General features: G+C 49.2%; 1 protein-coding gene across 2 annotated transcripts in view; it reads right to left on the bottom strand.

Moving 5' to 3' along the window:
* Positions 1-4,620: 4,620 nt before the first annotated feature.
* Positions 4,621-27,499, bottom strand: part of ABAT (4-aminobutyrate aminotransferase) — a 79,995-nt gene continuing 57,116 nt past the window's right edge. For both annotated transcript variants that reach the window (XM_010962217.3, XM_045521616.2), the window contains exons 7-16: positions 21,381-21,461; positions 20,680-20,772; positions 20,105-20,167; positions 17,665-17,728; positions 17,023-17,171; positions 14,619-14,756; positions 13,631-13,798; positions 12,302-12,448; positions 8,994-9,105; positions 4,621-7,836 (exon numbers count right to left, since the gene is read on the bottom strand). In XM_010962217.3, the coding sequence (XP_010960519.1) occupies positions 7,715-7,836; positions 8,994-9,105; positions 12,302-12,448; positions 13,631-13,798; positions 14,619-14,756; positions 17,023-17,171; positions 17,665-17,728; positions 20,105-20,167; positions 20,680-20,772; positions 21,381-21,461 (1,137 nt within the window). In that variant the 3' untranslated portion in view covers positions 4,621-7,714. The remainder of the gene's footprint in view (positions 7,837-8,993; positions 9,106-12,301; positions 12,449-13,630; positions 13,799-14,618; positions 14,757-17,022; positions 17,172-17,664; positions 17,729-20,104; positions 20,168-20,679; positions 20,773-21,380; positions 21,462-27,499) is intronic.

The raw sequence follows: 27,499 nt of genomic DNA, 5'->3' as shown, positions 1-27,499 counted from the left end.
AGTTAAAGATTGAAGTCAAAGGACAGAGGCTTATGGATGTTTCCTCCATTACATTCCCATTGTGTGTTGATTCCTGCCCGTCAGAGACAGTGGTCTGGGGAGTGTGTGATCGTGTCCCTCAGATGTTAGGATTGCTGGTACCCACTGACAGCCAGGGCACATCTGTGCTTTTCCTCAATAGACGGGCCATGTGTGCAATGTGATGTCTGACCCAGAGCCTGGCCGTGGGCCCAGGGGGCCTCAGACCCACTCAGAATGCCGGCTCTTCAGGGCAAACGGCACGAATTTCCACAGCTCTGCACTCAGGGCTTCACTCAGCTGTATTTCCCTTGCTCTTCCTCCAATAATCAAGGACCCTCTGGTCTTAGGGCCTTAGAGTTGGCAGTTTCTTCTGCCTGAAAGCCTTTCTCCGTAGATGTTACAGGGAAGTTTCCATCTGTCTCTCCATGGCTCTAGTTCTTCCTCTATAATAACAGGGTGTTACTATCTATGCTTAAGAAGTTGTAGTGAGGATTCAACTACATAGAAGACTTGATTATATAATTATCCAGAACTGTGGGTTCTTGCCCCTATCTTTCCCTCACTTGTTTATCAGGGCCCTTCAATGACTGTGAGCCTCTTCCCCCTAAGACACACTGTGTGCCTATAACATGTCTTAAGAGGGATTAATGATTTGACCTTGACTTATTAAAATCAAAAATTAACTCCAGTAGGTCTGTTAGATTACTTGTAAGCAATTACCTAAGCCATCCTTACCCGTGGAGATTCTGATTATGTCTGGGATGTGTCCCCAGAATGTTTTTTTCTTTCGTTCTTCCTTCCTTCCTTCCTTTCTTTTTCTTTCTTTCTTTCTCTTTCTTTCTTTCTTTTTCTGTTTCTTTCTTTTTCTTTCTTTCTTTCTTCCTTCCTTCCTTCCTTCCTTCCTTCCTTCTTTTTCTTTCTTTCTCTTTCTTTTTTTCTTTCTTTTTTCTTCCTTCCTTCCTTCTTTTTCTTTCTTTTTCTTTCTTTCTTTTCTTTCTTTCTCTTTCTTTCTTTCGTTTCTCTCTTTCCTTTCTCTCTCTTTCTTTTTTTTTTTTTTTTTTTGTCAAGCTTGAGGCTAATTCTGCAATGTAGCCGGTCTGGGAATTTCTGAAATAAAACCAGGCCTCCATGTTCCTGGGTCAGTTTTTTTTTTCCCCCTTAAAGAATAGGTTCCCAGCCTGGGCTCTGTGTGTAGAATCACCTGGAGACCTTTAAAAAAAAAAACCAAAAAACTCCATTGCCCAGGCCCATGGCCAGGTTCCCTAGGTGATTCTTATGCATCGCCTGGGTTGAAAATCAGTGCCCGGAAGTATCTGCACAGTGGGAGGCAATAGCCCTGATTCCCACCAGCTTTGGCGCGAAAGAGCCTCCACTTGGATGTGTGGTCTGCTCCTGCAGTACCAGCAGAGGGCACACAGAGCAAACTCCATCCTTTCTTCCCGGCTACAATCACAGAGCTCCCGGTGAAAACAGAAACTGGGCTAGGGCTCTGTGGCTTACCAGCAGGACCAGGGAGCTGCTTCCAAATCCCACATCAACAACTATAAAAACAAAACTCACCTGTGCTCCACCCTGTTGATTCTGGTAGAAGCAGCTGGGCATCTGTGTCTTTACGCTTCCCAGGTATTTCCAAGGCCCCCCAAGTTTTGAGAATCATTGTACAGGATTTACCCTTCCCAAGAGCCACCTCTGACGGTGAAGTCGCTAATCAGAAAATGGAGTAGTCTTTATAGTCAAGTAGTGGATATATTGGCAATTACCCATTTGAAAATAGTTCCCAAAATCACCTGAGAGAAATACCCAAGCTTATGTATGAGGATGTTTACTGCATGCTTCTAAGAGTGAAACATACAACAACAGGAAGTAAACTCAGTTTCCATTGGTAGGCAACACAGTTAAATCAGCTATGACATATCACAAGTCCTGAGAAAGAGTGAGGTTGAACCAGACCAGCTGATGCGGACAGGTAGTCACCGGGCTGCATTAACTGGAAAAAGCAAATCACAGAACAATACAGCTCTATATCATCCTGTTTGTTACAAATGGTTCACAATGGTTAACCCTGGGGAGTGGGTCGGGGTGGATGAGATAAAGGGAAGCTTTCTACTCTCAACTTTATAACCTTCTAGAACCCTACTTCAAAAAGACACCTGTACCCCAATAGTTCATAGCAGCACTATTTACAATAGCCAAGACAATGGAAACAAACAGCCTAAATGTCCATCAACAGATGCCTGGATAAAGAAGATGTGGTATATTTATACAATGGAATACTGTTTAGCCATAAAACCCGACAACATAACGCCATATGCAGCAACATGGATATTACTGGAGAATGTCTAAGTGAAGTAAGCCAGAAAGAGAAAGAAAAATACCATATGAGATCACTCATATGTGGAATCTAAAACAAAACAAAAAAAACAAACAAAAATAAAAAACAGAAACAGATTCATAGACATAGAATACAAACTTGTGGTTGCCAGGGGGATGGGGTGTGGGAAGGGACTGGGATTTCAAAATGTAGAATAGATAAACAAGATTGTACTGTGTAGCACAGGGAAATATATACAGGATCTTGTGACGGCTCACAGCAAAAGAGAATGTGACAATGAATGTATTTATGTTCACGTATAAAAATTGTGCTCTACGCTGGAATTTGACACAACATTGTAAAATGACTATAACTCAATAAAAAATGTTTATATATATAAAAAAATGACTGGATAAAGAAGATGTGGTATATTTATACAATGAAATACTATTTAGCCATAAAACGACAGCATAACGCCATTTGCAGCAACATGGATGCTCCTGGAGAATGTCATTGTAAGTGAAGTAAGCCAGAAAGAGAAAGAAAAATACCGTATGAGATCGCTCATATGTGGAATCTAAAAAAAAGAACAAATACAGAAGCAGAAACAGACTCAGACATAGAATACAAACTTGTGGTTGCCAAGGAGGTGGGGGGTGGGAAGGGACAGACTGGGATTTCAAAATTTGTAGATACTGACAGGCATATGCTGAATAGATAAACAAGATTATACTGTACAGCACAGCGAAATACATACAAGATCTTGTGGTATCTCAGTGAAAAACAATGTGACAATGAATATATGTATGTTCATGTATAACTGAAAAATTGTGCTCTACACTGGAATTTGACACAACATTGTAAATGACTATAACTTAATTAAAAAAAGTTAATAAAAAACTTTATAACCTTCTAGTATTATGTAAAAATTTCCTATGAGCACGCCATCCATCTTAACAAATGAAGAAAAACCCTGTAACAAACACAGTATCTTCCCTCCTTTACCCCTCCCGCCAGCTTTCTAGGCAAAGAGAAGAGTTTGTCAATCATGATTCCCATTCAGGACTTGGAACCTGGGTGGACAGGAAGAAACAATTGTCACTGAAAGCGTCAGTGATGTGATGGTGTTTGTTCCTTGTGGAGTGGTTTCCTTCCCCATCTGCTGAGAGCCGTCGGGACTTTGGGCTCCTCTCTACCCTGGGCTGTGTACAGTTTAGATGCAGGCGATGGGGTGCTCTGTATGTAGCACGTCCGTTTTCATCTGGTGGTTGCTACGCACTGAATGTTTGTATCCCCTCCAAAAATCTGTAGGTTGAAACAATACCCCCAGGGTGATGGTGTTCGGAGGTGGGGCCTTTGGGAGGTGATGAGGGTTAGATGAGGTCATGAGGGTGGCTTGGAAGTGTCTTGCCTGCTTGATTCCTAGTCCTGCACTTCCCAGCTGTGACCTTCGGCCAGTCTCTCTCTGTGCCCTGCTTTCTTCGTCTGTGAATTGATGCTAATAAAAGCACCCACCGCGGGTGGATGAGGGGACTGACTTACTACATGAAAAGCACTTCAAACAGCGCTTGGTCCAGGGAAGCCCTTGATAAGTATTTGTTGCTTTACGATTATCAACCTCACTCTGCAGGTGAGGCTCAGAGAGAGTACGGGACTTGCTCAAGGTCACCCAGCTAGACAGCAGCAGAGTTGGGTCATTTTACTGCCTTGTCCTGCCTAACCAGGGAGGAGAGAAGGACAGAAAATGGAAACAGGGACTGTTTTTAACAAAGGTCCCAGTACCTTCCAACCACCTGCCTTGGGAATATACGTTCAGGACTCACACTAATGCTGACTGAGTCCACTTTCCCAGGCCGGTGGTCAGGCTGGCTGTGAGAAGGATCCTGAGTGGTTGAATCTGAACCAATCCCACGCTGACTACATGTGTGTACTCACCCGTATCTGTGTGTCTCAAATCCTGGCTTCCAAGCTGTGCGATGCTGGGCAGGTTCTCCAACCTCTCTGAGCTTCAGGCACCTCATCTTACAAACAGGCAGACACACACATAACTCATCGGTTTGCTGTGAAAATTACAAAGCCTCAGCAGAACATGCTTGTGCACAGCAGAGGCTCAACAAATGATAAATATTATCACTATCCATGATTATTCTTAAAAGACCATTTAATGGGAGATACTACTTTCCAAGTCGATGATTTTAGATGTGTTGGGCGTCCGAGCTGGAAGAAACTTGTCACGTAAGTCCTTACCAAGACCACTGTCAACCAAAAAGGCCACATTTACTCTGGTGTTTCCATTATAAATATTTTAATTTAAGAATACTGATTAACACAGGAAAACATACTGAATTCATGGAATTGTGCATATGGTCATCAGTTACATTGCGACGGGTTAATTTATCATTTATTGGCACTGTCAACAGAATACTGTAAACAAGATCACTTTGTATGCGCACGTCGGCAGGGCTCCCAAGTAATGGTTTTCTACCATGAGCTGATATATATATACATATATAGACAGAGATAGGTTATAGGTAATAGACATGTTAATGTGCACAATTTTGCACGGTTACTGAGTGTCAGTAAAAATTATAAAAAAAAACCATTTATAATAAAAGTGAGGATGCATGAAGGTTTGCTATCACTGGACCTTGTTTTCTGTAAATGTGATGAGACTTGCTAGTGACATTTCCTAAACTCTATGGCACTAATGAGTGATGGGTTCATTTCTGGACCATCGGCCACAGATGCTCTTCGGGATGGGCTCTGCCCGAGCCGGCGGCCTGTCCGCGGGACTCCCTGTGTTTTCCCCAGCCTCTTCCAAGTTTCTACCATCTTGGGCGCCACCAAGAATCCTTTTCCTTGAAATTCTTCCAGCTACACCCTTACCCCTAAAAGAGGATGTCTCAGGAATTCATTATGCCCTGATTCAACAAGGATTTGCTGATTAATGGCTTAAAAAGTTTTACGAGAAGTAACTTCCCTTGGTAAGGAGTGAATACGCCTGGAAACGACTTTCCAGATAAAACAGATTTCATTTCTCTGTCAATGTCCCGTGAGCAGAGAACAAAATATTGGAGCCACTCTCTCCACCAAAGAGAGCCACATTTCTGGTTGTGCCCTGGCTTAAAAACCTTTTGGACTCCAGGAACCTCACTGTATGTTTGCACCCAATGCTAAAATCCTCAGCAGAAAGCATCCGTACGCCAATATATGAATTACAGTTTGGTTTGCATTTTGCTTGTTAAATAAGGCCTTGGATTTTGGGATATTGCCTGTGGAATCTGGATCCCCAGTGAAAGGTGTGAGACCATGAACTGATGTGTCTTTGCATATGCTGTTCCATTTCTGCAACACACTTCCTTGCCTTGTCTGCTTGGTGAACTCTTGTTCATCCTGCAAAACCCTGCTCAAATGTTAGTTTCTTCTTGGAATCTCCTCTGACCCTTAGGTGGGTTGGGGCACTCCGTCTGAGTTCCTGATGTTTCTACACATACCGCATTTATGATCCTTGCCATTCTGCTTTTTAATTGTTAGTTTAAGAGTCTCTTGTGTCCAATGGGATGTGAGTCCCTTGAGAGCACGGACTAGGTTTTATTTCACCTTTGGATTTCTAGTGCTCAGCACGGGCCTGGGACAGAGCAGGTATTTAATCTAAGTTTCATGAATGAATGGTTGGAGAAATAAACAAATATATACATGAGTGAAACCCTTGCAGAGGGAGGGAGGGGCCATGTAGTTGGCAGTGCAAATGCCCTAGGACCCGGCAGAACTCCTGAAAAGCAACAGATGAGCACTGTCTGCAGGGATACAGAGTGAACCAGGATTCATGGATCTGCCCATGTCTATAACCATGAAAGTGCCTTTCATTCTTGGCCAGAAAAAAAAAAAAAAAAAAAAAAGGTTGATGACCAAGTCTGCTGAAGAGTGGAAACGGAAAAAACCAACCCACCTGGAGATCTTTGGATGATTCATTATTAAAGGAGAAAAAGTGCTGAATCGAGAATCTTGATTGGCCCAAAACAGTCAACCAAGGCACCAGGAGATGAAGTGGCTTCCTTTTGGACAGAGGACACCAGCCAGATCTCCCTCCTTTCTCCGCAAGCAGTACCTCATTGCTCTGGGACCACCATGTGCTCTTTTAAGGAGCACCCGAAGTCAAATCAGTTCCAAAATTGTCTCATCTCCGGCAGAGATCGCTTCACCTCAGCCATACTCCAATTAAGCCTCTCAGCATCATCTGCTCATTCACACAGGAAAATCTCTACCTTGGCGGGGCAAGGACAAGCAGACCACCTGGCACCAACAGGCTATTTTTCCTGCTTGGCGCTCTGGCGCCTTTAATTCTTGATGCTTCCCTCAAGAGACCTAGGTCAGCAACCGACTCCGTCTGACGGAGCAGCAGAGCTGCTCCTGGGGCTGCTCAGAAGTGGAGCAAAGGTGGATGAGCTAAAGCTAGAGAAAGGGTCCCCCCAGGGGAGGGGTCCAAATTCAGACCCCAGATGCCACGGGGCAGGGGGATGGGGCTCTGCCACCCCAGGCCTGGGCTGACACTCCCGGGTCACAGGCATGGTTCTGACCCTTCGGTTCACATGCGTCCCCGTGGATGATGGGGCCACAGCTTTCCTTCCACCAAGGAAGTGTTTAATAGGAGGGAGAGAGTTTGGGGAACGAAGGACAGCAAGTAAGACCTGCCAGTGATGCCACCCAGAGATTCTCCCAGGACGAAGCCCCATCGAGGAGAGAATTCACAGTTTATGGAGGAATCCCCAGAGGCACGGAGAGAGTGGCTAGGAGACCACACTCCCTTGCACATGTATCCTCTTATACTTTCCACACCCCTAAGCTCAACCCCAGCGTCCCTACTGTCCTGCACATGCTCTGTCCTGCCCATCTCTGGGCTGTGCGTGGAACGTGCTCAGAGCTCCAGGGCCTGGGGGAGAGGGTGAGTCATGTCTTTGCACAGGGCGAGGGGAGTCCACACCCTCCCCTCACAGAATGTATCACTTGAGAGGGACCAGAATTCGGGAGTCCCACACCAGTCCCAGGAGCAGGTGTCATTCCCTTGACCGGTTTCCAAAGATACTGTCGGCAGATACATGGCCAGGACCCCCAGGGCCCATCCTAAGACTATGTCCAGGGCTCAAGTAGAATGTCTGAGCTTAAACCAATGTGTACCATTGGCTCTGCAGGGAGGGAAACCCAAATCAGCCCCTCCTACCTCCCCTCCCCACAAGCCACCAAAAACATCCCCTCCCAACAAATAACCCCCCAGCTGATGCAGTCACCTCTGATACTTTAAGTGAAAACATGAAGTAGGCAAACTAATCAATTTGACGACTGTTGAGATCGGGGCTTTCTCAGAGCATAGTGGAAACGGCTTCTTTACTTGAAGTCGGCTAAGATGTCGCTGAAAATATTGAGGAACAGGTGTGCATGGTGATCCCTGAAGACCAGAGTGGGACGGAAACGGATGGACTTGTCGCCGCAGCCCCCCAGCATCACGCCTGGAAGGAGAGGCAGGGGGAAGGTTAGGGGCCCGGGCGCAGAGGCCCACGCGGGGGAGCCGGGAGCTGTCACACTCATCCGCGACCCGATCCGTCCTTCCTTCCAGCCCCTCTGTCCATCCTTCACCCCTGTTCTCTCCTATCACCCATCTCATCCACCTCTCTCTTCCCTCCCTCCCATCCAACTCAGAATGCCAGCTCTGCTGCCCCTGAACTAGGTCTGGTGATGGAGAAATCCTGAGAGAAAGTCCTTGCCTTCCAGAAACTCATGGTGTGCTGGGGAAAGAAACTAAGTCAGCAAATGAATTACAGAAGCAGGGGCGGGTTTGAAGCACACAGGACGGAGGCAACGTGCTGATTTTAAAGGGTGACTGCACCTTTGACTAGACGGGGTCCTGGGCTAGGTTGTGTGGCATCTCTGAGGCTCGGTTTTCACCCCTCTTCAGGGCTGCCGCAGGTTTTTGTAAGACGGTACACGTGCAAGACCCCACGCTCGACACAGCAGGTGCCCCCCCACTTAAAGCTCTTCCGTGGGGTCCCACAGCTCTTAGGACAAAGTCCAGAGTCTTGAACCTGATCCACAGGGGCCCTGGCAGCTCCTCCCGTTTCATCCCCTGCTGCCTGTCTGTCCCTGGTCACACTCCACCTCTGTAAGCCCCACCCTGCCCCAGCTAATCCCACACATCCCTCCTTCTGCCCAGAATGCTCCTTCCCACCTTCTTCACCTGGCCAACTCCTATTCGCCTGGAAAGACTTCAGGTAAAATGTCACTGCCTCATGGAAGCCTTCCCTGATTTCCTGGACCCCTTCCCCATCTATTTGTTCTGTAGCTCCTTTTCCTCCATCCGAGGACTTATAACTGCAATCGGTTGTTTATGAAATATTGTCTTTCATGTCACTGCTTCCTGCCAGACTGTAAGCTCCTGGAAGGAAGGGCCCCAACCCTCTCCACTGTTGGCACTACCCACCTTCTTGGTGAATATTGCTGAATGAATAAATGTAGAAGGCAAGCCCCCCGGTAACTTTCTCTTCTTTTGAGAAATTCTGACCATCTTTAGTCCCATGAAACCCCTGCGCACCGCCCCCTCCCCCCCGCCCATGCCCTTCCAGGAAACGTGGGCACCGAGCAGCTCGACGTCCACTCCTGGCAGCCTTACCTTTGTTTCTAGCTATTGAAATGAGTTTATTCCGTATGGATTCGTCTGGAGTGTCGAAGGAGCAGAAGGTGCCTCGTCCTCTCACTCTGCTGATGAACTGGGGGTACCGGGCCTGCAGTGGGGAGAGACATCAAGCCTGTCACCTGTGTAGCCGCTGCGGCAACACTGTCCTCCGCACCTCTTCTCAGAGCCAGGAGCCTTAGTCAGCCACCTGCGAGGTGCCTTGTCCTCCAGGACCCGTCCTTGTGACTAGGGCTGGGTTGCATCCATTGGGACATTTAAGAGACCTACAAAGAGAACAGTCACCTCTGATACTTTAAGTGAAAACACGAATTGACGACTGTTTGACGACTGTTGAGATCGGGGCTTTCTCAGAGCATAGTGGAAATGGCTTCCTCCAGCCCCGGGACTTGCTTTTCTGGGGTGCTGTGACTTCACTCGCAGGGTCTGAGCGCCCATTTCTGCTTTCTGGTCCGAAGCCACGGGGCTATCTCGCAATCTGACCGTGACTCAGGGGATGTCTTGGATCATCTGAATGCTACTGCTTCTCTTTTGTTCCAGCACTTTCCATGTGTCCCATCCATGCCCTGTGCCAGGCCATGAACTCTGCCTGTAGCTTTGTATCCTGAGAGCTGGCGTGATGCCTGCTCATGAGGAAGGCAGCTATGAGTCCACATGGACCTTATGGCAGCTCAGCTCAGGACAGGGAGCGGCCCGCCTTTGTGACAGCCTTAGAATAAGACCCTACTGAGCACAGACCAGGTGTAGCCCATAGTCCGGCACAAACAACCACCAGCAGGGCCCAGCTGTCCCCCAGGGAAAGAAATGCCTGGCATTTCTCCTGCTGCACTGGTGACAGGGCAGGAGCACTGGGGCAGGAGGGAAGGGCCCAACCTTTTGACCCTTCGAATCTTCCCAGAAGCTTTTCCTAGCACCTGCCCCTGCCCAACCTCAGTCTAAATGCAAATCCAGCCCAAGAAAAGAAAAAGAAATTCTGCTGACAGCTGCACAGCACAGCTGAAGGGTCTCAGCTGTCTTCATGGCCACACTTAACCCCTTCAGAGTCTTTGCAGTCAGGCAGATCTGGGTTTAAAGCTCCCTGTTCTCATCCAGAAAATGAGGATAATTGCATCTTCCTAATTTCAAGTTGTTCTGAGTTAGGGATGCCAGAAAAAATACAAGATGTGCAGCTACATTTCTGATGAACAACTTATAATTTTCAAGTATAAGTATGTCTCACATGTTGCATGGGATATACTAATGCTAAAAAATTTCATTGCCATTTAAAAAAAAATTTCACCTGGAGCCCCGTATTGTAATTTGCTAAATCTGGCATCCTACCAGGGGGAGGAGGATGGTGGTCCCTGAAGTTCTCACCTCTGCCCTGTGACTGGAACCAAGTCAGTGCCTGCCTTTCCCCCCTTGAAATTCAGACTTGTGAAATTTATATTTAACTAGGGGTCCTGCCTTTTTTCCCCCTCCTAAATGCAGTAACCCTATTTTAAGGATTAAATGAGATAAGGCACTTAACACAATGCTTGGCACAGAGCAGATTCTCAATTAATGGAAATAATAATAATAATAATAAAATTATTATTAGGCCCTTGATCATGTCAGAGAGGTAAACACTGGCAAAGAACATGGACTTTGAAGTCCATCAAATCAGGTTCAAACCCCAGAGTTGGCACATGGAAGCTGTGTTAATGTTGGGCAAGTTAATAATGCTCAACACCTCAGTTTCTTCATCTGTAAAATAGGGATAAGAGTGGTGTCTACACCCAAAGCATTGCTGTTAGACTTTAATGAAAGAGTGTATGAGCAGGCTCTCAATAAAAGGAAGCTGTTATTACTATCGTCCCCTCCCTTCATCATCACCATCACCACCACCATCACCACCATCATCACCACCATCACCACCATCATCATCACCATCACCACCACCATCACCACCATCATCATCACCATCACCACCACCATCACCACCATCATCAACATCACCATCACCACCACCATCACCACCATCATCAACATCACCATCACCATCATCACCACCATCACCACCATCACCACCACCATCACCACCATCACTATCATCACCACCATCACCATCATCAACATCACCATCACCACCATCATCACCACCATCATCATCACCACCACCATCACCACCATCACCACCATCACCATCATCACCACCATCACCATCATCACCACCATTACCACCACCATCACCATCATCACCACCATCACCATCATCACCATCATCACCACCATCACCATCACCATCATCATCACCATCACCACCATCACCACCATCACCATCATCACCATCACCACCACCATCACCATCACCATCATCACCACCATCACCACCATCACCATCATCATCACCATCACCACCACCATCATCATCACCACTATCATCACCATCATCACCACCCCTCAGTGGTTCTGCTCAGCTCTTGGGGGACTGGCTGCTTCAAGATTCCAGAGGAAGAGCTCTTTGTGTCCAGCCATCTGGGGAGGGTCATCTCCCCTCCTAATTCCTGGGCCAGACTAGCCAGTCCTGGAAACACTGTGGTTCCACCCAGAAGCATCCCCCACCCCCAAATCTAAGATGTGTTGGGCAGGGAGTAGACATAACAAAGACAAATCACTATAATAGAGAGCTCTACTGTCCAATGAGTGGTCACACGTGGCTGTTAAAATGCGCTGAGGACAAACTGGGATGGGTGGTACGTGTAAGATACACACTGGGTTTCAAACACTTAGCATGAGAAAAAGACCATGAAATAAGAAATTATTTTCTATCCTGGTGGCACATGGAAATAATACTTTGGATACGATGGGTTAAGTAAAATATATTTTTCAAATTAATTTCACCTCCTCCTTTTTCACTTTTAGCATGGTTGTGAGAACCTTTTGGATTATGTGTGCAGCTGGCAATGTAGCCCCTGGAGAGCACTGCTGCAGAGTGATCTGGATGTAGAAGGTCACAGAGGAGAGGACAGGGGACACACTGGTGGGAATGAGAGAGAGGGAGCATTTGGGAGGTTTTGCAAAGGAGGGATGTCTGAACTTGGTGGCAGAAGAAAACCAGGAGTTCAGGAACTGGGAATGAATGGGGTTAAGACGGAGGAGTGGGAAGGCATGCCCTACAGAAACAGACAGCATGGACCTTTCAGAATCTCTGGAGCAGCAGGTGCAGTGCTGTGCTCAAGAGCTTAGGTGTTGCCCTGGGAGCCGTGAGGTGGTGATGGATGGGGTCCTGGGAGGGCGGGGGCGGGGCCGGGGCCGGGCAGGGGTACCTGGAGGTCCAGCAGGCCCACGAGCAGGGCCTTCCCGGCATGCGCGGCGTTGTTCAGAAGGTCCTCCCGCTTGATAATGTTGATGACCTCGGCTAGCAGCAGGTTCTTGGATGGGTCCCCCAGCCACGTGTTGAAGATCCGGTAAGGCTGGGAGGAGACACACTAGCCCAATGAGCAGCTACTAAGGGCTGGAAGGACACCACATATGGTCTCACCGAATTCTCTCTATAGCTACATTCCTACAGGTGGGTACTCCTGTTAGGGACCCCAGTTCGTCCAGGGTCTGGGAAATCCCTCAGTCCTGGGGAGACCAAGACAGTGGCCCTTAACTACCATACTCCTCATTTTATAAAGGAGGAACCTGAGCTTCTGAAAGGTTAAGTGATTTGTCTGTGAAAATACAGCTCTAAGGTGGTGGAGTCAGGAGTGGATTGACGGCAGTCTGACCCTCAAAGACCACCCGCTTTACTCCTCCACAAATTACTCAGGGTGTCAATGCAGCCAACTAAAACACACTTTCCAGCCTCTCTTACAATTAGGAGTGGTCATGTGACCAGACCCTAATCAAAGGTGGTAGAAATAGAATCAGTGTGGGATTTCTGGGAAGGCTGCTTGAAGATGAGAAGGGGGTCACTCTGCCCTCCTGTCCTTTTTCCTTCCCATTGCCTAGAATTGAGACGTGATGGTTGGAGTTCCAGTAGCCATTTTGGATCATGAGGTAACCTTCAGGGTGGAAACTATATGCAGGAATGGTGGAAGGAAGAATCCTGGGCCCCTGCTGACTCTGTGTGTGTGTGTGTGTGTGTGCGCGCACGTGTGTGTGTGTGTATGAGAATCCATATGTACATGTGGCAGTACAGTGAAATGGTTAAGAGCCTGGGCTCTGGGTTTGAATCCTGACTTTGTCACTTAACAAGCTGTGTGAACTTAGACAACTTAATTAACCTCTCTGTGCCTGATTCCTCATTAGCAAAGTGGGAGAGAAAAATAACACTGGCTTGGTTTCATTGCTGTAAAGCTTAAACGTACGCAAGGAGTAATTAGAATGAGGCCAGGCAAAGAGCAAATGCTCTGTTCACGGCAGCCGCTGTTAGGAGAAGCCTGATGATGGACCGCTGTGAGGTCAGCCCTGCAGAGAGAGCTGGGGTGATCGTAACCATTGGCTTTAAAATAGATTGATAAGAACTGGGTCGGGAAACCTCTGTGACATGTGAGATATCCACTCAATTCCTTGTTTGTGAGAAAGAAGCAGTTATGGGAAAGCGATGCCCTTTGATCCACCTCCCCACCGAGTCCTGGGCAGGAGAGAAGGGCGGGGTCCCCACTCACAGCGTTGGGCCTGAACTCCTCCTTGTGGAAGAAGCCCCCAGTCATCATCTTCTTGCTGAAGGTCATCACGTCTGCCGGGTCATCCAAGCCCCAGTGCTCGTGGGCCCAGAACTTGCCGGTGCAGCCCCCTCCTGTCTGGACCTCATCCACCAAGAAGGCGCAGCCGTGCTGGCCGAGACGGGAGAGAGACGAGGGAGAAATAAACACCCAGCACTGGCCAACCTTGGACCCCGAGTCCAGCCAGAGAGTCACTGCTTCCTGAGCTGCAAGCCAAGCCTGTGTTCTTGGGCTGTGCAGAACCACACCAACGCCTCAGCAGGGCGAGTCCAGCAGAGCTGCATCTGCACGTGCCCGCAAACTGCTGAGCTGGAAGGAAACCGGAACGTCAAATGCTCCCTGAGCGCAGCACAGCCTCCTTTCATCGGCTTGGGTCCCTGAACAAGCTGACGTGCTCAGAAGGAAGTGTGTCCCAGCTGGAAGGCAGCCCCATTTCCCAAGCTTCCGGTGCTGTGTTTGCCAGTTCTGCTCATCACCCAGACTACTGTTTTCTTAGTTCCTGGGTTTAAATCAACTCATGTCACATCACCTCTATCTGTGAACTGACTGGTTGGACATGCCAGCTCTACATGCAAGTGACATTAAAATGAACACAATATTAACATAAAGTTTGTTCACTGGCATCTGTTGGGTGTGGACCACACTGGACTGAAAGGTGAGATGGGATCCCCAGAAAGAAAAGGGAGGAGGCTGAGGACTTCACCAAGAGTCTCTTGATGGGGAATGTCCCCGATTAAGACAGCAGGTTGGAGGTGGATTTTGGACCAATTCCCTGTCCTGCCCTCACCCCCGACTTCTCTACCCATGAGGACCCGACAGGCAGCCTCTGAACATCTGGAAGTTTACCAGACCCCGAAGATAACCCTTTGCTCTGGAAAACCAACTGCAAATGGCCCGTGGCCCAACCCAAACCCCGGCCCTGGGCGCTGACCTTCCTGGAGATGTCTCTCAGCTTCCGGAAGAAGTCGTCTGACGCATGGTTGTCTCCGCCCTCTGACTGGATGGGCTCCACGATGATCCCAGCCACTGTCTTCTTCTTCTTCCGGTACTTCACGATCAGGTCCTCCACCTGCGTGCCAAAAGGGGGAGGCTCCTGAGCAGTCCCCGAGGACGGGGGCCAGGAGCCTCTGGAAGTTACATTGAAACTGTGTTTGTGCGCACTTCCAGCACAGACGGTGGCATCTGCTCGGAGCTGCACACATGGATGGGGGTGTGTCCCACCTGCGGTTGGCACTACCACCTGTGGGGATGGAAACTAAGAACCCAGGGCAAATATTTAACCTTCCGGAGGCTCACTCTGCTGATCTGAACTATGGGCGTCCTGACAGAACCTACCCACCGGGTTGCGTAGAGGACTGACTGCAATCACACGGCACAGTGTCCGACATACAGAAGGTGGTGGCTGCTGCTACTGTCACTCCTCGCAACACTACACTATTGCTATTACTGTTATTATTGGTATGAGAGACCTTTCTGTGCAGCATCTCAGCTGTCTGTTGGTTTAAAATCTGTTGTGAAACTCATCTATTGTGATAGAAATCCACGTAGTGGTTGCATGGGGTGGGCTAGGGGTTGACTTCTCACACTGACCCAAGGAAGTTTTCCAGGGTGATAAGATACCCTTGATTGCAGTGATGGGTACGTGAGTGTATTTATTTGTCAAAATATGTTGAACTAGACACTTTTAAAAAGTGCATTTTTGGCATGCATTTTGGCATGCATTTGAAACTATATGTTAATTAAATTAATTTAAAAAATTTAAACTGTTAACAGTGATGGAGCAGTAAGAAAACACCTGATTTTCCCCAAGTGGTTATATTTCTTGAACTCTTGTTCTAAAATGGGCATCACCTTATAGATAATTAAAGAGTAGTAATTGTGATATTTTATTAATAATTAATTAATTAATTATATATAATTAAAAACTCAAACCATACACCCAGGTAGAGTAACAAGTGTAATTTTTCTCTGCTATGCAAAATTAAGAAAAAATTTTCTGTTTGGACGATGTGACTTTGGCCTTGGTCTCACCAATCGCCCCAAGGAAGCTCTGAGATGCTTTTCTTTGTTTTTAGAGTGTCGTTTGCAATTTGTCATTGTGTGGCTATTTCCTTGTTTATTTGTCCAACGCTGTGTTTCTGACTACCCTGCGCTCTCTGATAGGATGCAGGAGAGACACGTGGCTACTGAGCACTTGGAACACGGCTGGTCCCAACTGAGATGTGCTCTCAGTGGAAAGTATACCCCGGAGTTCAAAAATCTAACACGAAAAAAAGATATAAAACCACCTCATCAATAATTTTCAAATATGAATGACATGTTGACACAGTGATATTCTGGATACATTAGGTTCAATAAAATGTTATTAAAGTTAATTTCACTCATTTCTTCTTACTTTTAAAAAATGTGGTGACTGGGAAATCTGTACTCACACGTGGCTCGCCTTATATTAGACTCAATCATTTTGTCTCTCTTTTTTTTTATCATCTTGTCTCTTTTATTTACCACTAAATACCTAGCACCTTGCACTCTGTTTCACACCTAGTAGGTGTTATCTATTCATTAAAAAGAATGATGAACCTAAGAGGCAAACCAGCTTTAAATCAGCCTTACTTGAGCTCAAATCCAAATCTGAAGGGTGACAGCCACCCCCGCCCTGGGCAACAGAATCCTTCCAGTGTCTTATGAGGAACCCCGATATATGGAACAGATAAAAGGGGGCTGTCCTGGTTGAAGTGGACGCATGGTGATGGGGGCAGCCCATTCTCTGTCCCTCCCCTGCCACCACTGCAACCCCCAAGGCTCCTCAAAAGCCCCAGGATTCAGGAGAAGACTGAATGAGTGGACTAGAGGGGCCTGTAGAATTTTTTTTTTTTGCAGGGGGAGGTAAGTAGGTTTATTATTTATTTATTCATTTGATGAAGGTCCTGGGGATTGAACCCAGGACCTCAGGCCTGCTAAGCTTGCGCTGTACCACTGAGCTGCACTCTCTCCGTGGAATCATTTTTCCTATGAGCTGCTCTATATTCTTCCAATCAGCTCATTTTCTCTTATTCTAGCATCAGTGAAACTTGCCCCCGAAGAAACTTAAATGATACAGAAGTCGGTACTAGAAGCGGGGTTGATGGTGGCTGGGTGGAAAAATCAGTGTCTCATTACCTTTCGTAACACAGAACATTGCGACATGAGGCTGCTCGTCCCTAAGTCCTACCCAGGGAGTGTCACGTGGGTCCCCCGATAAACTCTGTGTGTTCCTCTTCTCCAGGGCTAGGTCTTGAAGTGCCGAGGATAAGGAGGCAGGGGTGAGGGGAGGCTCTGGGAGGTCTGGGAGTTACCTCTTCTAGACAGCGGGCCTCTTCCTGCTGGTTCTCCTTCACAAACTCTTCCAGGGGATACTTCAGCTGGGGGAATGGTGCGATGGGCCAGTCGAAGGAAGGGATGTCAATCTTGTGAATGGCTTTGGAGTGCGTGGTCGCTAAGCAACCTGAGACCAGCAAACAGAAGAGCAGAGGTTGGCTCAGAGAAGGAGGAAGGACGGTCTCTGAGAAGGAGATGGGGCAGCCCAAGTCTTCACATGCCTTGGGGAGGCGGGTGCCCACAGAACCCACAGAACCCTCGTTCTTGAAGCGCTGTGATGCTGAAGTGGCACCCGTGTGTCTCACGCTGTGTGTGTGTGTGTGTGTGTGCTTTTGCTTTCTGATTTATCACAGACTAAACACAGACTTGGAAGGCAGAAAGACAGGGGTTCAAATCTTAGCTCTGCCATTGAATGGCCTTGGAATGCCCTTCCCTTGTTGAGCCTCGATTTCCACATCTGCAAAGTGGGAATACTCATCCACAGTCTGCAGGGAACGATGTGGAATCAACGGGATGATGCGCGGAAGCCGCCCACGTGAGATCGGAGGCGGCTGTCGCTATTGGTGGTGCTGTTATTACTGCTCCAACTGCCACCTCGGGGTCCCAGGGGCCCTCCTTACCCATGGTCCTCCCGTGGAACGCGCCCATGAAGGAGAGGATGCTGTAGTCAGGGCACCCGGGGGCCTAGAACCAGGAAACAGCTGTCAGTCAGGGTTGTGAGCTGGGCTCTACCTGGTTGCCCCCACGTACCTCAAGGGGCACAGAAGTCTAAGAACCGGGGACGCCTTCTCAGGCAGCAGCCACAGACTGGACCCCTATGGTCTAGATCCAGCCCAGAGATGTTCTGGCTTTTTTAATCAAGAGATCTCATTAAATGAATATCTGAACCTCTCTGTCTTCTCACAAGTTCTGCACCGTTTGGGCCCATCTTTCTCAGGCAAGCCTGAAGGTGGGCAAGCACACTCCCCCTGGCCCGCCACCCATCTTTCTCCTTTCTGTCGCTGGCTGGGTTGTCTACAGGCTCTTCAAGACCCTCCCTGACCGCCCCCCCGCCCCTCCTCCCTGGCTCAGCTCCCACAGCCCACAGATGGGCCAGGTGCCGGTGGGTGCGTATCTCCCTCCCGGGACCTGAGGCTGAGCTGGGCCCCTTGCAGGACACACCCAGGCCTTTGGACGAGGTCTGCTGAGCCAGAGTGAGAGGGTGGGTGGGAGGACCCCCAGCTTTCCCTCTCCCTTCGGCACTGCCCCAGGGTTCAGGAGGGATGCATGCACTCCCAAGCCTCTCCCAGCCCGAAGCAGCATTGCCTTCTGAACCCCCACCTGGCCAGGGAATCAGACCTGTTTCCAGGTGTCTCAGGGGCTGGGGATGCCGCAGAGGCCACCTTGGGGGCCCCTGAGTCTCTGGGAGGTTGCACAGCATCTTCTCAGGCTGCCTGATCCCCACTGGGTCCCTGAGACCCCCGGGAAAAGCTCCAAGACCTCCTCCCATAAACTCCTGAATATCCTTTGGTCATTTTCCTTTGTTTGCCTCCTGATTATAAACGTGATAAACAGGCACACCTCGCTTTACTGTGTTTGGCAGATGTTGGGTTTCTTATAAACTGCAGGTATGTGGCCATCCTGTGTCAAGCAAGTCTGTTGGCCCCACTTTCCCAACAGCGTTTGCCCACTTTGTGTCTCTGTCACATTTTGGTAATTCTCAGAGTATTTCAAACTTTTTCATTATTCTTGCATTTGTTCTGATGATCCGTGATCTTTGAAGTTGCTACTACGAGTAGCTGAAGGCTCAGATGATGGTTAACATACTTTAGCAATAAAGTATCTTTAAATTAAGATAAGCACTTCTTTTCAGACATAAGGCTACTGTACACAATAGACTACACTGTAGTGTAAACGTGACTTTTATATGCACTAGGGAATCAAAAAGTTAATGGGATTCGCTTTACTGCAACATTTGCCTCACTGGGGTGGCCTGGAACGGAACCCGCAATAGCGCTGAGGTTTTTGCCCATATACTCACTTACATGGCTGAGGGCACAGGGCCCATACGATTTACATCCCACTGTTTATGGTGCACTTGTCTCCAGGCCAAGAGAAGCCCTTTGTGACTATTTGGCTGCAGGACTTCGTGGACGCACACAGTGGGTTTTTTTGTTTGTTTGTTTGTTTGTTTGAATGCAGTGGCCACTTCTGTCTAAATCACACTGGGATTTAGGCGAAGGAAAGGCCTGGTCTGGCTGCAGCTGGCTGGGGAGCCTGGAGTCCTGCCCACCTGGCCTTCCCTGAGGCTGTCCCCCAACTGCTGTCCCCCAGCACTGGCCTCCTTGAACTTCTGGGGTTCCACTTGGAGCCCCAACACTTAACCCATCTTTCCCCATTCCTGGATGTGCTGGTGGTCTCCAGTCTTTTCTGGTGACTGTTACTCCCAATGTCAGTGAGTGAACACCCAGGCAGGTACATTTGCACTGACATTTTGGATTATTCTAGAGAATACACTAAAGGCCATTTTAGATGGGTCTAATTCAGCCAGTTGTCCTGGGAAACTGATGCGTGCCAGCTGGACAAGCTCCACTCAGCCTTGAAACCAAGGGAATGAGCTAGGGGGTTGGAATGTTTGGGGACCCCTTGCCATGGACTGAATGTCCATGCCTCCCCCTCCCCAAGTTCCCATGTCGAAGCCCCAACCCCCAGTGTGATGGTGCCTGAACGTGGGGCCTTTGGGAGGCAATCAGGGTTGGACGAGGTCATGAGGTTGGGCCCAGTGATGGGATTGGTGCCCTCATAAGAATGGACACCAGAAAGCCGCTCCCTCTCCCGGATGTGTGGGGACACAGTGAGAAGGTGGCCGTCCCCAAGCCAGGGAGAGAGCTTGCCCTGGGAAACCAGACTGGCCCGGCCTCCAGAACTGCGAGAAAACACATAATGCGTGCCTGTCGTTTAGGTGCCCCCGTCTGTGTCCCTGGTGTTTGTCGTGGCAGCCCGGGCTGGCTAAGACACCTTCCTGTTCGAGAAGGACAGGGCCCCCTGCACCGAGGGAGCTGGAAAGGACGCTGAGCTCACCTGGTTAATCATGCACGTCTCCAGCTCCTCCTTGGAGAAACCTGACTGGCCCCTTTCCTTGCTCTGACAAAACAACAGAACAAACGCTCAGATGCACTGCAGAGGGGAGAGCTTCCACTTTCCACCCAAACTGACGTTTAGTCCTGACAACGAGGGGGAGCTTTCAGCGTTGATATTATATGTCGAGGTTACACGTATGTGCTGAAGCCCGAGCCTGTTCACTGTGCTTGTGGGTCAATAAATAGATGCAAGCACAGGGTGTATTATAGTCTATTGGCAACCACGAAGATCTGTGCGATACTACGTCTTATTCCAAGTAAGACAGCGTCATTACTTTGGGAAGGTTGTGCGCCATACCCCGCTGGGATGTTAGGAAAGCCTCGACCAGGCAGTGGCCCTTTCCGGATTTTGACCATGGTCACTGATGTCCAATATTCTGGCCAGCTGATACGAACAGTTGGACAGGGGCTGTGTGTGTGGCTGGGTGCTGGGAGTGAGAGAGAGCGTGTGTGTGTGTGTGTGTGTGTGTGTACGTGTGTGTGTGTGTACTCACGCATGCACGCCCCAGACCTCACCCGATACCACATGAAGATGGTCTTGAAGGCGTTTTCATTGGAGCAGGAGCCGCAGGCCATGGTGATGAGCTGGGACATTCCTTTGGGAGCCACCTGTCAGTAGGGAAACAGCTGTGGGCTCAGTTCCATCGTGACTCCCCACACCCCCAGCAGGAGCTGGGCCTCGGCAGGGGCCACACGCTGGGCCCTGGAGGCCTCAGGAGGGTGGGAGGGAACCAGGAATGTCCTGGAAGCAGCGGGACTGGGAGGGTGGGAGAGACGCCCAGAAGGACCCCAAGGCTGAGGCCAGAGAGGGAAAAAGGCGAAGAAAAGCCCAGATGCAACCTCGGCCCGGAGACACCCACATTTTACAGGTTCTGAACGACTCTAATCGTGTAGCAACTGAAACCCAAAGTGGAGGCAGACTGAAGACCACAGGCAGAGCCTCTGTGGTGGGACCAGGATTAACTTCCCAGGCTCTCTTTCTCCCAAGCAGAGGGGATTCCAGCTTTTGCTCTAAAGGAAAATTTAAAAGACTCTTTATGGAAGAAACAGCACGAGGAGTCAGACTGAAGTAGAGACACTCCATCCTTAATTGTTCCAGATCTGAATCCTTTCCTGCCCCTGCTGGTCTGGCCTCCCAGAAATCAGAGCTGCCGGCCAGCAGGGAGGTGCGGCGGAGGTGGGTCCTCACAGTGATGCGCTGTCGCCCCGGGACTCACCGAGAGCAGGGACTCCCGGAGCTTCTCCACAAAGTTCTCTGGAGGAAGGATTCCGAGGGCAGGTCTGTTGATGAATGTGCTCTGCAAAAGAACCAAGAGACCAGCGGTGACTTCCTGGGCCTGAGCCAGCTTCCCGCCCACCAGCTTTTCAGAGAGGATGTATTCCACGCTGCGGGGAGTGACAGACTTCCCTGCACTTTTAGAAAAATCCACCAGGATTCCGCTGGGTTTAAAAAAGAAGTGTCACTCTCTTGGTTGGGATATTGTACTATCGTTATATAAGATGTTACCACTGGGGGGAACTGGGGGGAAAATACATGGGACCTCTTTGTACTACTCTTTGCAATTAATTTCCTGTGGATCTGTAATCTTAGAAGAAAGAAAAACCCATCACAATAGCTAAAAAACAGAAGATGGACAATAACAATTACTGGTAAGGGTACAGAGCAGCTAGAACGCTCATTTGCAGCTGCTGGGGATGTAACATGGGGCGGCCGCTTTGGAAAACAGGTGGGCAGTTTCCTACGATGTTAAGCAGACATGCCCCCTATGACCCAGCAATCCGCTCCAAGGTATTATTTATCTAAGAGAAATGCGAGCACATGTCACACAAAGACGTGAATGGACGTGAATATTCATAGTGGTTCTTATCTTCAGTCGCCAAAAAATGGAAACAACCCACATGTCCTCCCACTGGGGAAACGATCAAATAAACCGTGGTACGTGCACACCGTGGAATACTGCGCAGCAATGAAAAGGAACACTCTCCCAACACACGTAATAACATGGAAGAACAGGGAAGGATCTCAAAGGCATGAGGCTGAGTGGAAGAAGCCAGAATCAGAGGGTCATACCCTGCACGGCTCTGTTCCATGACACTCTGGAAAAAGCAAAACTGTAAGGACAGAAAGAAGCTCACGGCTGTCAGGGGTTGGGGTGGGACTGACTGCAGTGAGCTCACGGGGACATTTAGGGAGATGAACTGTTTGCATCTGGATTTGCTTTTGATTGTGGTTAAAAAACAAGTAGCATAAAATTGACCATCTTGGTCATTTATAAGCACATAGTTCAGCGGTGTTAAGAATATTCATATTGTGGTGCAACCATCATCACCATCCATCTCCAGAACTCTGTCATCTTGCAAAACCGGAGCTCTGCTATGGCTAAACACAGAGCCCCCATTCCCCTCCTCCCCTAGCCCCTGGCAACTACTGTTCTACTTCCTGTCTCAGATTTTGAGGACTCTAACCACCTCAAATAGGTGGAATCAAACAGTATCCGTCCTTTTGTGACTGGCTTCTTTCACTTAGCATAACATCCTTCAGATTCATCCACGTTACAGCATATGGCGGAATTTTCTTCCTTTTCGAGGCTGAATAATATTCTGCTCTATGGATATGCCCCATTTCCTTTCTCCATTCCTCTGTTGATGGAGACTTAGGTTGCTTCCACAGGCATTCTCTCTGCAAGGAAATCAACAGTGCAAGCCTGATGCTAAACAGATACTCGCTTCTGATACCCAGGAAACGAGGGAGCATTATTTACAACAAAACGGAGAACCACTGTAAATGCCAACATTGAGTTAAGTAAATGAAGGCACGTTAACTGAAGGTGATATTCTGTGGCTGGTAAAAAAAAGGCATTTAAAAAAGAGGTTATAATTTTATATTAGAGTTCGTTCTAAGGGTTGTACATTCTATAGGTTCTGACCAATGTGTAATGACATGTGTCCGCCATTATAGAAAAGACACAAATGGAAACGGAAATGGGGTAACAGAGCCGCTCTGTCCCTGGAGGTCCAGCCAGTGCCCCCCAGTGCCTCCTAGCAGGATCAGGAAGAGTCTGGGAGGGGTCTGCATGATGGGTAAGTAATGAGGTCACCAAGAAGTGGATCTGTGTTAAAAAAAACGGACTGTACTAAATACAATGGGGGCATCCTGGCTTGGATCCTGGGACAAAAAAAAAAAAAAAAAAAAAAAGGCACTAATGGAAATTTTGGGGAAATCTGAATAAAATCTGTAGTATGTAACATACCAACATCAATTTCTCAGTTTTGACAAGGGTACCATGGAGAGGTGAGGGGTTAACATTGGGGAGAAATGGGTGAACAGTAGGTGGAAACTATCTTGACACCTTGCCTATAAATTTGAAATTAGTCTAAAATAGAAACATTTAGTTAAGGGGGCGTGGGGTGGATGAACTAAGCCTGGGATTTGGGCACTTCTCAGGCACCTCTCCTCTGACTCAATCCTGTAATAAGCTCGGTGCAAATCTAAACAGTGGCATCACCGCACAGGAGGAAACCCGAGGACAGGAAGGCCCAGAACGCATCCTCCTGGCGGCACTAGACATCGTGGCAGGTCCGTATCTGTTGCTTTTTCTGCTTTGTGACCAGCTGGCTGGGTCTAGAATAAGCACTGGGGGGGGAGTTAACCATTCTCATTGTAGAGCTGGAGAAACTGAGGACCAGAGAAGTCTATCAACCTGCCCCAAGTCACACAGACAGGACAGGGCAGAACCACGACTCAAATCCAGATTTGCTGAACTCAGATCCCATCCTCTGCCAGTCACTGCAGGCAGCCTCCACCCAAAAAATGTGAATGCTAGCTGGATACGAGTTTGCTTGGCACAGTCTGGAGACCCCGGGTGGTCTGTGGGGGCCACCGAGAGGCCCTTTGTTTTGGCTCTGAGCTGTTAGCGGGGCTTTGAAGAAATCAAGCACATCATGGCATCAGGGTGGAGTGGGGGAAGCAGGTGACAGAGCGGACGGCCGAGCTGGCAGCGTGACTGCCTGTCTGGGCCCAGGGAAGAGGTGGGGGTGGTGTTCTTGTTCGGCAAAGCGTGACAGTAAGAACAGAAGATATCTGGGACATGGGGTAGCAGAATCAATTGAGGACAGGTTGCTAGAATCCTCGCCTTCAGACTCCAGAGCTATAAAGCGCAGTGTGAAGACAATGAGCTTTGGTTTAAGTTGCTTTGCAACCTGGGGCAAGCCACTTAACCTCTCTGGTCTTTAGAGTCCTCATTTGCCAAAATGAGGACCCCTCCTGGGATAGCCAGTGAGAGAATATAGCACACAGATGAGGCAGAAGCTCAGTTTTGAAGGACGGAATTATGTAGGTGGACAGGCCTGGAATTCACAATGATGGCACATGTCTACCTGACCAGGCCAGCTGCCCCACAGCCAGCCACGGTGCCACGGATGTCAGATGGCACTCAACATTTATTGCAGGACCATGCGTGTGCAATGCCCAATAATCACTGTCTGACCTGTGGGCAATGTGATGAGGTGGCCCTGGTGACATAAGAAGTCCTAACTAGAGCCCAGATATTGGACCCAAGAGACATGGTTTAGTTTTTTGCAGCAACATGAATTATGTGGGAGTTTCAGGGTGACATGGTTGGGGTACCAAAGGGTCGATGAGCCCCTTCTCAGGACTTCCACAACTTGGCAGGGGCCTGGCCCAGGGCAGGTAAAATACCATGACCACCGGAGTGCGTCTCCCGCCAAGAGTTTGGAAAACCCAAGACATTGATCGATGGCCATCTGGTCAGATGCCCGAGATGTACCCTGCTGAGCTTCTGGCAGTCAGCTGTCTCTTCTCTAAGACTGTGCCAGTACCCTGCCCCACACCCAGCCCTCTGCAGAACAAGACTGTGATCCAGACCATGATCCAGACCACCATCCAGACAGTGCTCTAGACTGGTCTAGTCTGTGATCCAGACTGTGAGAGAGACTGCTCTGGACAGTAATCTACATGGTGATCTCGCTATCAAACACAGCACCAAGAACAGTGCCCAGCACATAGTAGGTATTCAGTCAATGAGTGAACAAACAAATGTCTAGAAATAAGGCTGAAGAAGCAGCAGCCAGATCACCAGGGCTTTGCACTTGAAGTGGAGGAGCTGGGAGGCATCCTGAAGGCAGTGGGTACCAGGAAAGGGCTCCAGGCACGGTGCAGTTTGGGGGGTGGTTTGGGGGAGGTGAGAATGGATGGGGAGGTGGGAGGAAGCGATGAAGAGGGGCTGGCTGGGGACATCCAAGTGGAGAGGTGGAAGGGGCAGAGCTAGGACTGGTCCCTGACTTGGTGAGAGGTGAGAGGTGGGAGAGGGAGGGGAGGATGAAAAGGATGAGGTGTGCGCCCAGGTTCCGGGCAGGGACAGGTGGGGGCAGGGCATCCCCCGAAATCAGAATCCCCTGGGCCCGGAAATCACGCGCTGTTGGGGCGACTGCCTCCGGAGACAGCTGACACCGCAAATGTGTCTGGCGTGTTTGTTGACACAGTTTTTCAGCACCAACTGCCGAGGCATCTGGGATCTGCACAACGTTTCGAAACAAAGCCGGGCTTTGAATGTAAACACACGCGTGGAGCCACAAATGGGCCTCGCCAGACGCCCTCCGGAGGACGCGGCTTCCACTAGAGCAGCCCCTGAACTTGTCAGCTAATCGGAGGCGAGAATGTCCCCAGGATCCTCCCAGGCAGGCACACTCACGTGTAAAGAAGACACATGTTCTTTCCTATTATCTTTGACTTCTCTGGAATCACATTCCTTGTCGTGTGTGGACATGTATGTCGCTCTGAGTAAAACGAAAGCCCCCAGTGACCCGTGGTGCCCGGGAGGATGTGGAGCGGCCAGAGCTCTCACTGCTGGAGGGAGTGGAAATACCACGGCCAGTTTGGAAAACTGTCTGAAGGGATCTGCTGAGGCTGACCGTGTGGTCACAGCCCAACCAGAGATGCCACTCCAGCCTTGCATCCAAGGGGATACATCAGTGTGTCACCTAAAGACACACACTTTTAGGTTCACAGCAGTGGCTTTTGTAGGAAGCGACCCAAATGCCCACGGCGGTAGGCAGGGTGTTAATTGCAGCGTGTTCTCACAACAGGATGCTTAAAGCCAAGAGGATGGATGGTCTGTGGCGATACCCACCGAGGACGAGTCTCTGGATGGGTTTTGAGTGAAACAGGCAAGATGTGATAAAGAACACACACTGTACCTTTCCACTTACTGTGCTGCTGGAAGTAAGGGGAGTGGTCTGCCTAATTTGGTCTGGGGGAGTAACTGGGCGGGGCGTGTTGTGGGGACCAGCTGAATCCAGTGGGGATGGAAAGCATCTTAGCTCTTTGGTGTGGAAAGCGCAGGCATCCCGCTGGCATATAGTATATACGTATGTACCATATACCACAGGTGGGCTGCAGGCACAATTATGGTTCCCAAGAAGATGCCCCAGCCTCATCCCATCCCCGGGACTGTGAATACATTACGCGGCAAAGCGGACTTTGCAGATGTGGTTAAGCTTCCTGTTCAGTGCAGAAAGGAGACTGTTCTGGATTTTCTGGGTGAGTCTAGTGCAACCGCATGAGCCCTCTGCTAAGGGCAGAGGCAGAGGAGGGAGACAGAGAGAGGGACCAGACCGTGGCTGGCATAACGCTGGAGGTGCCACATGAAATGCGACCAGGTGCCTGCGACCAGGACGAGCCCCAGAGCAGATCCTCGCCCAGAGCCTCCAGCTGAGAGCTGATCTCAGCTTCGAGAGCCCCAAGCAGAGCACTCAGCTGAGCCCGCCAGACTCCTGACCCACGTGATCCGTAAGACCATAAACAGGCGTTGTTTTAAACCCCTAAACTGGCAGAGGTCTGTGATGGCAGCACCAGGAAACTCACACAGGGTGGTATTAACATTTCATGGTGGGGAGAACAATTAGGAAAACAATGCCTAAAAAGGCTCCTACGGGAGTGATGATGGAAAAAAGAGTTGAGAAACATGGGTTACTTGGGAAAATTCACCGCACAGCACACTCAGTATGTATGCCTGTCTCTGCACGTGCGTTACAGCCGGTGTGATCAATCAGCAGCCCCTACGTCAGAGAATAATCCGGCTCCAAATGTTAACAGTGCCAGGGACAAGACACTGTGTCACCTGGTCCCTGACTGCCACCCCAGTCCTGCCTGGCTCCCTCTGGTCGCTCTGCTCCAACCTCGCTGTCCTCTTTTTTCCTGAAGCTCGCTGCACCTTGCCCTCCCACCCTCCTCTCCCTGCAGGGACCTCTCTTCCGTGGCTCCTCATCTGTTAACACTGTCTCCTCCTTCAGGTCTCAGCTCAGACATCACTCTTCC

The sequence above is a fragment of the Camelus bactrianus genome, chromosome 18 (genome assembly GCF_048773025.1).
Source record: "Camelus bactrianus isolate YW-2024 breed Bactrian camel chromosome 18, ASM4877302v1, whole genome shotgun sequence".
NCBI classification, from domain to species: Eukaryota; Metazoa; Chordata; class Mammalia; order Artiodactyla; family Camelidae; genus Camelus; species Camelus bactrianus.
The sequence above is the reverse complement of the archived record's forward strand: the minus strand, read 5'-3'. Positions and strand labels throughout refer to the sequence as shown.